This window comes from Rhipicephalus sanguineus, chromosome 3 (genome assembly GCF_013339695.2).
Source record: "Rhipicephalus sanguineus isolate Rsan-2018 chromosome 3, BIME_Rsan_1.4, whole genome shotgun sequence".
NCBI classification, from domain to species: domain Eukaryota; kingdom Metazoa; phylum Arthropoda; class Arachnida; order Ixodida; family Ixodidae; genus Rhipicephalus; species Rhipicephalus sanguineus.
The window spans coordinates 71,322,355-71,333,965 of record NC_051178.1 but is presented as its reverse complement, the minus strand read 5'-3'; the positions used below and the strand labels follow the sequence as shown (position 1 = coordinate 71,333,965).

Below are 11,611 nucleotides of genomic sequence, written 5' to 3'. Positions count from 1 at the left end.
TTGGAAGCGCAAGGTGGCACGAATCTGGCCAAAGTAAAAAAAGGAAATTCACGAGGAGTCGAAGAAATCGGCACCGGAAGGAAAGAAGCATGCACCGGAGAGTGTTCCGCGATGCTTTCTGTGTAACCGGGTGGGTCATCGCGCTAACAGTTGTCGGAACAACTTCTCACGCCCCAGTGTGATGAAGTGTTTTAAATGTGGTCAGACTGGGCACAAAGCCGACGCATGTCGAAGCGATGCGAGTAAAGTCCACCAAGCAGCTTGTGCGTATGCCCCGCCAAAAGAGGAAGCGGAAGGGACAAATGATGAATTGGCCGAGCTGAAAAGCGGGAAGAAGATACATTTCATTGGTGGTGCAATGACAACAGACACAACGAAAGGAATGCCGACACTTAAGGGGAAGGTTGGTGGAAAGGAAGTCACGATATTAAGAGATAGTGGGTGCACCACTGTTATCGTACGAAAAAAATTGGTCCGAGAGAGTGACTTCACAGGCTATTCCACCCCGGTTCATCTGCTTCATAGTTCCATTCGAGTGCTTCCTGAAGCCAAGATTGAGGTCGAGACCCCTTACTTCAGCGGGAAAATTACTGCCCTGTGCATGGATAACCCCCTGTTCGACCTAATCGTGGGAAACGTCGACGGAGCTCGAGGGCCGTACGATCCTGAACGTTTGGGAGAAGTAACCACGGAAGAGAATCACAGGAAAGATGTCACCCGAGCTCAAATTGAAGCCGAGGTGTCAGAGAACGGCAACAATGCGGCACCAATGGTCACTGTACCGCCTGTGAAGATGCGCCGACCAGGTGACATTGCAACTGAGCGGCCACCATCATCTGCGGCTAAAAAGATGACGAAGGTGGTCGTCCAGGCAAAACACCACGACGCGCAGAAGTTGGCGAGGCACCGCAAACGTTCGAACAAACGCGACCACGCCTTGCCGGTGTCGAATGTGTCGACGGCAGCAGAGACGCCCCCTCCGGCACCGTCAAATGGAACGGCTCGCAAGAAAAAAGAGAAACAAAAAGAGAGCGAGCGAGCACCGAAAGAAGGGGCGCAAGCGGGGCACGATTTAAACAGTACAGGGTGTTGGAGTTGAAAGTGTTTGAAGTGTTATTATATCCTGTGGGAAGTGTGTATGGCTAGTGAGCCCAAGTGTTGATTGCGTAACATTATGTGTACAATGTTATGGATATAATTGTATAAGCGCTGTAAACGGAGGAGCTTTGTTTGTGCTTTTGCATTGTTGATATGAAATGTGTGATAGTGTGTTGTACTTATGTACTTGAGTTATCTTTCATGTCGTGACATTGAAATGCCCTGCGAATTGTATTAAGAGTTCTATTATTAATGTGACGCGCATTGCGTGTGGACTGAGTTATGGACTCTGTAGGTGGGACATTTTTGGTTGTATATATGCGCACTCATTTGTGTTGTTTCAGTATTATGTGGTAATATTCTTGAAGAGGGGGCAGTGTCACAAATTAGCGCGTTGTAAAGCGCGCGCGCGGCCACTTTCAAACGGCTGCGCGACAGAACGGCGCGAGCCGCGCGACCAAGAAGCGCGAACGACGAAAAAACAAGCATCAAAAGACGCCGGCGCGCCGCATTCTCCTCACCCACTCGAGCCAGACGCAGTCAACACGATCGAACGCCCGGCAAAGCCTGGATCTTTCTAGAAGGAAAGGGTGACGCATCCGCGAGCGATGCCGCCGCGATTCGAACATACGAGAAAGCTCTCGCCCTTTCTCTAGCCTTAGCTGTACTGCACGCCGAAGAACCCTCCCGACGCTTCTAGAAACCGGGGAAGAAGGGATAAAAGCGTGCAAACGACGAGAGTCGGGCAGTTAGTGAGAGAGTCGAGACAGGAGTGAGTCAGTCGGCCCGGTGATGGTGAAGTTATGCGAAGTGTGGCTCCGTTAGCCAAAGAAGACGTGTTTATGATGGTGTGCGGTCAGTCGATCGTCAATCTGGAAGAATTGGATGAGGACGCCGTGTGAGCCGTGACAAGTTGCGACGACGGTTGAGCTGCGACGATCAACGCTGGAGCTGGCGTGAGTGTTTCTTGAAGAGAAGCATTCGATTACCGTCCAAGTATTGCGGACTGGATACGCCATTGTATATTCAGAACTTTAACGGTCATTGAAAAGTTGTAGTGCATGCGATTGCATTTGTAGCGTGTGGTCTGTTTGTTTAGCTCCCGTTGTGTAAACACCATCTGAGTTACCTTGTGAAGCTGTAACTGGTACCAGCCGAGTGTGCACGTGTTTGTTTTATTTGTATTGTCTAAACTGAGAATATATTTCGTTTTCGTTTGTGTTATCGACTCTCGGCTCTGACTCGGTCTTTAGACCACAACCGGCGTTCGCTGGCGCACCAAAGGACCAACCCTAAATTGTCCGCGCTTTCGTGGTGCGTTTTCGGAGGGCCGTGACGCCAGCCCTTAGAATCCGCCCGGCGATTGCCAACCCGATTAACGGGATCAGTGACACACTCTCTTCACCAAAGTGCGAGCTCTGCAAATCTAGTAGCGTTCTCGAAGCTTGGTAAGCGTGTCTCTAACGCCTCTATGTAGGACTTGATGATGGGCTCTGTTTGCCAAAAGGGCCGAAAAGTGGTGGCTTGACGGCAGTATGATTGGGTGCTTAATGTCTTGCGTGGAATGCATAAGCGATAAGCGTCCTCCAACCCGAAGAACCTCGTCTGTGTCTTAGTAAGGGCGCAGCTCAGCGATTCGCGATGTGGACTCTACTGGTTGGCCCTTCGACAAACCGGTGATCTCTGTAGGAAAGCCTTGTTCTTGAGTACGCTTGATCCAATACCGTTCAGCGTTCGAGATTTCTGTTGCCAGGAGATGTCCAGTTTTATCTGTCCTCTTCCTGCAGCGGTCGGTGAATCTGAACACCCAGGCAGTGATTCTGAGTAGGCGCTGAAGCCTGCTATGCCGCTGAATGTCGATGATTGGGCTTGAGAAGCGCTTTACTACTACCTTGTGTGGCTTCCTCTATGTCTGGTTCGTTGAACTGTAGCGGCCATTCGGACATAGGTCTGTGTAGCCACTCAGGACCATGCCACCATTTACAGTTGCACAGCAGTTTCTAGAGCGTCACACCACGCGTGAGCAGGTCAGACGGGTTTTCCGTCCCAGGGCAGTATCTCCACTTTGATGGATCTATTTTGCGCCTGATTTCATTGACTCTGTTGGCTACGAACTGCTTCCATTTCGTGGCGTCACCTTTTATCCATGACAACACGATCACTGAATCCGTCCACATCGTGTAGTCAATTTGAACACTTTTCAAGCCACTCCTTAGGTAGGCCAACATTCTTGAGCCGATTAAGGCAGCCAAAAGCTCCAATCGTGGCAGCGTCGTCTCCTTAATGGGTGCTACACGTGACTTTGCAATGAACAACGTCGGCTTCTCAGGACTTGGCACGACGTATATTGCTGCTCCGTATGCTGCTGGACTGGCGTCACAGAAGACATGTACTTGAAGCACGTTGTGCATCCTGCCTCCGCCACACAGATAGCGAGGAACAGCAACGGCTTGCAGTTGGGTTAGCTGTATGACCCAATCATGCCATTCCTTTTGCAGGTCATTAGGTAGTACTTCATCCCAGCTGATCACTCGTTTCCACAGCTTCTGAAATAATATTCGTATGGCAATGGTATATGGCCCGACAAGTCCCAATGGGTCAAGTATTCTTGATGCCGCCTGCAAGACAAATCTCTTTGTGTCCCTCTGTGCTGCCATAAATCTGAGTAAATTTTCAATTGCAACCTCTTGCAGGATACCACACCAGACCCAGGACCTTGACGGATGTTTCGTGAAGGACGACCATTTCGTTATTGGTACACTCTTGCTGACGTTCAAGAGTTCACATCAAATTTTCTGAATTCGTTGTCGACTTGCGCAGTCTCATGCCATCCGATTTCATTATTGTTTGTGCTTCTCGGCAAAGTTTAGCGGCCTCCTCTTCTGTATCGGCACCAGTGACTAAGTCGTCTACGTAGAAAGGCTCAACAAGAGTTTGTGCTGTTTGTGCCATGGCAGCCGTTGCTCTTTTGACGTGGTAAAGAATGGTAGCTGTGAGCAAGAATGGGCTACATGTGGCTCTGAAAGGTACTCGTGTCATCCTCCACTCTTGTAACTTGGCCTTGGATAAATCTGCTTCTTCGAACTAGAGAAAGCGGAAAGCATCTGTCTTCTTCACGTATCGAAATCTGAAGGAATGCCTTTTCGATGTCTGCGATCATTGCCACCGGGTGCGTTCTGAAGCATAGCAAAACTTGCACGAGTTGTTGATACAAGTTGTCACCTTTTTCAAGGCAGTCGTTAAGTAACTTGCATCCTTTGGCATGTGACGAAGCATCAAACACCACTAGAATTTTCGTGGTCAGCGCTTGTTCACGTATGACTTCCTTGTGCGGCATATAACTTTGTCACGTCAGAAGGTGCATCACTGACGACTTCAGCGTGTCCTGCCCGCAAGTACTCTCTTATGGTACGGTCATACGTTTCGAACAGTCCCTTCTTGGCGCTGAGACGGTTGACAAGCTTTTCTAGTCGAGTAATGGCGACTTGCCTGTTGCTTGCAAGCTCGAATCCATCCTTCCAAGGGAGGGCCACTTCATATCGTCCGTTGCGAAAGCTGATGGTTTTCTCAAATTTTATCATGGTCTTGCTCGTTTCAGGAAGCTTGCCTATCGTGTCTGTAATTCCTATGCTCTCACGTTCCCAAAAGGAACGCAGAAACGCGTCGGAATCGGTAGCTTGAACTTTGAGCACGCACACCATCATTCGTGTAGGTGTTGTTTGAGACATCAAGTGCGATGTGCTCCCCTGGAAGGTCCATCCAAACTTGGAGTTCAGTGCAATCAAGGATTCGTTGCCTTCGCATCTTGAAACTTCGCCGGTCAATATTTTACACATCTGATCGGAACCGATCAGTACGCTGATACCATTGTTCGTTATGACAGATGGGTGTATCAGCTCATCGGCGACATCCTTTCCAAGCTTCTTGAAAGAAGCGACGAAGGCTGCGTCCATTGTTGTCTCTTCGATGTCCTGGCAGATGTGTGGGATCTCTATTGCTGCTAGGACTATCTCCTGGTCGCAAAACTGACTCCGCAGTCGCAGTTCGATGATCCGACGCCTCTTAGCCTCTTGGTCTGATGCACTCGCGAAAGTGTTGAGTGCTATCCGAGTAGTTCCCACACTTTTCAGCTGAAGGTGCTTGGACAAGGCTTCAGTTATGAAGGTCCTCTGACTGCCGCCATCAAAAACTCCTCGTATGTAGCGACAAGTGTCATCATTTATGGCCCATGCTCGGAAAGTCTGGAGAAAGACGCAAGCGATGGAACCTTCATTTGGTGGTCGTTTTCCAAGTGATGCGCAGACTGTCGTAGTTTTTCCGTCGTTCTTGTTGACGTAGTCTGTCTGCCGCGAACACCTGTCGGGATCACACATACTTGTAGCGTGTCGCGCTTGGCATCTCGAACAGGAGATCTTCCTTTTGCAGTCCCGTGCCCGATGTCCTTTGGTGGTGCAGCGGAAACACCTCTTGTCATTGGACAGTAGTTCTTTTTTCTGCGTCAGTGGTAACTCAGCTGTGCACAGTTCAGATTTGTGTTGACTGGACGAGCAGAAGACGCAGTTGTCCTTTTTTGGTTCCCTTGCCGCGTTGCTGTGAAGCACAGATGACGTAGGTTTCCCACGGCGAGAATACGTCAACTGACTAGCCGCGGGCGTTGTTCCGAATTCTCGCCTTCCAGCGTCATTGAAATCGCTCTTCTCTAAGCTTTCCAGCTCAATGCCCAGGAAGTTGAGCAGACCATCCAGTCCCACGGGTGTAGCATCACTTCTCGAGTCACATGCCACCTGGACGGCACACGACCGATGATACTGAACGACTATGTCCCGTGGAAGAGCACGCAGTGGAATGTCGCCGAGCATAGATGAGAAGGATGACTTGTGCACACCCAGAGTCTCGAGTCCACGGACATTGACGAGAACGTGGTCGTACAAGTTGCGTAGGGCTTTCGTGTCATTTGATGAACGAACAGGGGTCAGCATCCGTAGTTTTTGGCAAAGTACTCTTGTTCCAGGCGCGTCTTGTCACCAAAGCGCTTCTGTAGCATGATGATGGCGTCGTTGTAGCAACTCTGAGTCGTCGGAAGTCCCGCAATTACTGATGCAGCATCTCCTTTCAGATACAGTCGTAGGTAATGAAACTTCTCTGTTGCAGTGATTCGGACGTTACTGTGAACAATGTGGTCGAACTGTTCCCAAAATTCCGTCCACTTGCATAGGTCTCCAGAGAAAGGAGCTATTGTCAGTTAGGCAATCTGACTCCAGTTCCGTCTAATGGTGCTGCGACCGTTTGGGCAACCGTTCCTTCGGTTAGCGTCGACGACTGTAGCATGCGATCTTTTTTACTGAGAATCTCTGCGGGAGTTCGCGTCGCATTATCTTCATATTCCAGGACGGCGTTATACTCGGCCTCGAACTCTTCGTCGGGAATATGCTGCTCGATCTCGTTGTTCAAGTTCTGAAGCTCGTCGTTGTTAGCCTTCAGCCTCTCATATATGGAATTGAGCTGGTCATAAGATGCAGAGTCGTTAGCGAGAAGAGCACTTGCCTCGTTTATAATCCTCGTGTTCTGTGCTCGCCGTGACGTCCGCTTCGACTTCAGTCGGTCCCCTTTATGCCCGCACGGAAACAGGCGACACGAAGTGTTACATTGCACTTTTCACGTGCGCCGCATCTAGAGCCGTACACCTCGAACTCGTGTCGAAAATGACATCTGAGTTTCGGCACCAAATGTTTAAACGATGGCGTTCCAGACACTGCGATCAGACTCAACTCCGTCATAAAGGCACAAGGTAAAATATACTTTTATTTGAGCTGCGTGTGGAAGCGCTCTGCTTTCAGTTCTGAGCGTCCCCGCCCCTCGTCCTCTCGCGCTCTTCTTCTTCCTCGGTTCCTTGACCCAGCCCGGAACGTGCAAATAATCAACATTTACAGCATTGCTCCAGGGATGTGATACTTGGGATGGACTTCCTAAGCCACCACGATCGATCTGAGGTCTGAGTCAATCACACTAACCTCAGAAAAAGCGCTGCCGCCACACACGACGCCAGGAAACACCGTATTGAATGTGATAGAAGAGCACGTCATCATTCCGCCTCTCTCCAGCATCATCATTTCCATCGGCACAGAAGAAACCGCAGATCTTGAAGGTGTCATCGAGGGCGATGAGCACCCTACTTCTGAACCGTCAGATTGGCGTCGCAAAAGGCATAGCCGAGCTGCGTGATGGCAAAGCAAAGGTAGTGCTGACAAATTTCAGCCACGCATATAGGCACCTCAACATTGGTACGACGGTCGCCTACATCCACGAATTCGTGGACGCCAGCAATGCTTTCGCCCTCTTCGATGCTATCGAACCTGCTTCGACGGATCGACGAACCCAACCAGATTTCGACGGCAATCCGAGCCTCCCGAAGCACACGCAAGACCAGCTAAAAGTCCTGCTCCTACAATTCAGACTGCTTCTCCTCGTCGTCAAGAATTTGACAGACCCCAGTGGCGAAACATCGCATAATAACAGAAGAAAGTGCCCGACCAGTTCGTCAGAGCCCGTGCCGACTTTCGACGTGAGAACGCGAGGCCGTCAAGAAACAGGTCGACAAAAAGCTGCGCGACGACATCATCCAGCCGTTCAAGAGTCCGTGGGTGTCAGCTGTGGTGTTGGTGAGGAAGAAGGATGGAACCCTATGTTTTTGCGTCGACTATCGTCGCCTGAACAAGGTCACGAAGAAGGACGTGTACCCTCTCCCACGAATAGACGACGCCCTAGATCAACTCCACAAAGCCAATTACTTTTCGTCGATGCACCTCAAGACCGGCTACTGGCACATCGACGTCGACGAGAGAGACCGAGAAAAGACTGCCTTCATAACACCAGACATCCGGTTCGAGTTAAAGGTCATGCCCTTTGGTCTTTGCTCGGCACCCGCGACTTTCCAACGTGTCATGGATACAGTACTGGTTGGCTTGAAGTGACAGACTTGCCTCGTGTACTTGGACGACGTCGTTGTGTTTGCTTCAAACTTCCACGAACACCTACGGTGGCTTGAAGCTGTACTTCAAGCAATAAAAAGCTCCGGACTCGCCCTGAAGCCAGAAAAGCGTCGCTTTGCGTACGAGGAGCTCTTGTTCTTGGGACACGTGATAAGCAAGTCGGGAGTACGCCCTGACCCGCAGAAGACAGTCGCCATCGCTACATTCCCGCCACCTGCCGACAAGGAGGGCGTGCGCCGATTTCTCGGCATGTGCACCTATTACAGGCGGTTCGTCAAAAGCTTTGCCCGCATCGCTGAGCCACTTACTAACCTTACCAGGACCGACGTCGAGTTCAATTGGGAAACGCCGCAGGAGGAAGCATTTCAAGAACTAAAACGACGCCTGCAGACGCCTCCGTTACTCGCGCATTTCGACCAATACGCCCAAACAGAAATGCACACCGACGCAAGCAATGTAAGACTCGGCGCCGTTCTTGTGTAGAGGACTGACGGATTGGAAAGGGTAATCAGCTATGCTAGCCAGTCGCTATCAAATGTGGAAGCGAACTATTCTACGACAGAAAGCGAGTGCCTTGCCATAATCTGGGCTACATCAATGTTTCGCCCATACTTTTACGGCAGGCCCTTCAAAGGTGTAAGCGACCACCACGCCTGTGTTGGCTAGCTAACTTGAAGGACCCTTCAGGTCATCTCGCACGATGGATCTTGAGACTTCAAGAATTCGGCATTACCGTCGTTTACAAGTCCGTAAGAAAACACTCTGACGCCGACTGCCTGTCTCGTGCCCCCGTGGACCCGCTGTTGCAAGACAACCAGGACGATGACTACTTCTTGGGGACCATAAGTGCCAACGACTTCGCTGAACAACAGCGATCGGACCCGGAACTCAGAGGCCTTATGGAATGCCTCGAGGGCAAGAACGCCGTCGTTCCGAAAGTGTTCAAGCGGCAAGTGGCATAGTCTTTCTTAGGCAACAGCGTTCTTCCAAAAGAAGAACTTTTCACCACATCGAGCCAAGTACCTTCTCGTGGGTGCCTTCAGACCAATTACACCGTCACGGAAAAAGGGTGCCTGGCGATCGTCTGCGCCCTTACAAAATTCCGACCTTATTTGCATGGCCGCCCATTTGATGTCGTCACCGATCATCATGCACTATTGTGATGACAGAAGTGCGCGAGTATCGTGTGTGGTGTGACGGAACCGACATGGACAGAGGGACATTGGAAGATGCGCAGCGGCAGGACTTGCGCGAAGATAAAGATGACGATGGGCTGTGCCACGAGGCCACGAGTGGAAAAGAATTGGCGGGCCGAATGACGTAGCTGAAGGTGGGCGCGAGAGGGGTGCGGGTGGTGTGCGAGGGAGTTGAGACAGCAGTGTTCGATCGAGCCGAAAGAATGTGGAGGCTGGTCGTCAGTGTCACGGTCGGGTGTAGTCCCGAGTGCCTGGCAGAGCTCAAGGGTCGGAGTGGCCTGCTTCGCTTGGCCTCAACTTCGACGGCGAGTCCATGGACCCAGCCGGTAGCTACCGCAGCCACCAGTAACACCGTCGGGTGTAGGCCCGAGTGTTTGGTTGTGGTCCCTTGCCCACACGTTCGAGTAGAGGATTACGTGATTTCGGCGTCCACGGCCTTTCTTCCACGCCATCTCCGTCGAGGCATCCACGTGAGCGGTGTCCTGCTCTTCACCGATCTCCAGCGACAACGGCAGTCCCGTGCTGACATATCGTCCACGTCGACGTGTCCCGCGTCGGCAGGGGCGTAGCCAGAAATTTTTTTTTGGGGGGGGGTTGTGCGTGCGTTTGTATGTGTTCGTGTATATATACGCAAGCAAAACTGAAAAATTTCGGGGGGGGGGGTTTGAGCCCGCCCAACCCCCACCCCCCCCTTGGCTACGCCCCTGCGCGTCGGCGCATAGAACTCACCGGTGAGACTGTTTCATTCACGCTAGGACTAAACTTGTTCATGTGTCTTCTTTGATTTCATAGGTTGTAAAGTGTCGTCTTACTATTTGTGTTCGATGTTGTGTGTGTTATGTTCGTGATTTCCTCCATACAGCGAAAAAAAAACAGAAAACAGCCTCGCCTTTTTCTGGAGAACGTTACTGTCTTCGACGCAACGTATTGTTATATCGTCCTCATTCCCACGGATCCCATTACAATGGCGCCCAACGTGGGGCGAGGCTGATCTTTGTTTTTTCAAGAGAAACATAACGACCGCGACATGGCTTTGAAACAATAAGTTAGTCTCGGTGAGAAATATGGTTTGTCGGGAGACGTGCTGCGATCGCGGAGAGAAGAACAAAATGCACGCAACGGAATATCCGCGATGAGGAGCGCGTTGCTCGGCTTTAGCAGGCCGAGCGCGAGGAACGTGCCCGTCAAGCAGAGTTGACGTTAGTGCGGAAAAAATCAGCTCTCGAGGAAAAATACTTGCAGCTTCGCATACGTCACTTAGAGGCAGAGAATGCTGCCGATGCTCGCGAACCCGTGGATGTTAAAAGTATCGGTGTTATGGACAGAGTGACTCAGCAACCAATATGTCCCCGTAGCTATGTACCGCTCTTCGACGAGAAGAGAGACGACTTAGATGCGTATTTTCGTCGCTTTAAGGTGATCGCAAAAGAACAAGAGTGGCCGAAGGACAAGTGGGCCACTGCTCTCAGCATGTTGTTGGTGGGTGAAGCGTTGGAAGTATTTGGTCGACTGTCGCCGGAAGACTTCTTAGATTATGAGAAGGCAAAGGCGGCCCTATTGCAGAGATTTCGATTTACTGCCGATGGATACCGGAAGAAATTCCGTTCCAGCAAGCCCGAGGACCTCGAAACTGGCCAAATATTTGCCGTTCGTCTGCAGGGTTACTTTGACCGGTGGTTCTAAATGTCGGAGACGCCAAAAACCTACGAGGGCGTGCGAGACCTCTTAGTCTCAGGGCAGTATCTGAGAAACTGTCACTTCAAACTCGCAGTATTTCTAAAGGGGAGAAGCTGCAAAACCCTGAAAGAGATGTCCGAGTCATATGACCACTTCATGGAAGCACAACAACAGCGTAATCTTGGACAGTTTCGGGAAGTGTTTGGAATCTTGCCTACAGCAGGGGAGAGTAGGCAGGGAAAGGAATCGTCCAAATATTCCCAGATATGTTTCCTGTGTGACGTCGCCGGACATGACGCTTCTTCATGCCGAGCGAGAGCCAAGCAGCCCTTCTGTCACCTTTGTCAGAAGGTCGGCCATAAAGTGAACAGTGACTGTAAGAAGAAGGGCGGGAAAGGCCAAGTTACGTGCGCAGTGGTTCCAGTCAAATGGGAACAAACGCAAGAAAGGGAAGAGCTTACGACTGACCCGGTAGAGGAGTTCCTTGGCGTTTTTAAGGGCGACGAGCAAGAGAAGGGACTCTGCATAGCGAAGAAGAGCTCTATGCCAATATCTGCTGGGTGGGTTTTCGGAAAGAAGGTAACGGTACTACGTGACACAGGCAGCAATACTGCGATAGTGCAGCGGAACTTGGTTCCTGACGGAGCTTTG

At 50.9% G+C, this 11,611-nt stretch overlaps 1 protein-coding gene across 1 annotated transcript; it reads right to left on the bottom strand.

The window, feature by feature from the left end:
* Positions 1-4,409: 4,409 nt before the first annotated feature.
* LOC119385558 (uncharacterized) lies at positions 4,410-6,077 on the bottom strand. The gene has a single exon (XM_037652975.1). The coding sequence runs from the start codon at positions 6,075-6,077 to the stop codon at positions 4,410-4,412; it is 1,668 nt and encodes a 555-aa protein (XP_037508903.1).
* Positions 6,078-11,611: the final 5,534 nt, after the last annotated feature.

What these genes read in the sequence shown, in the direction of transcription:
- LOC119385558 (XM_037652975.1), bottom strand. Translation starts at nt 6,077, where the DNA reads ATGCTGACCCCTGTTCGTTCATCAAATGACACGAAAGCCCTACGCAAC.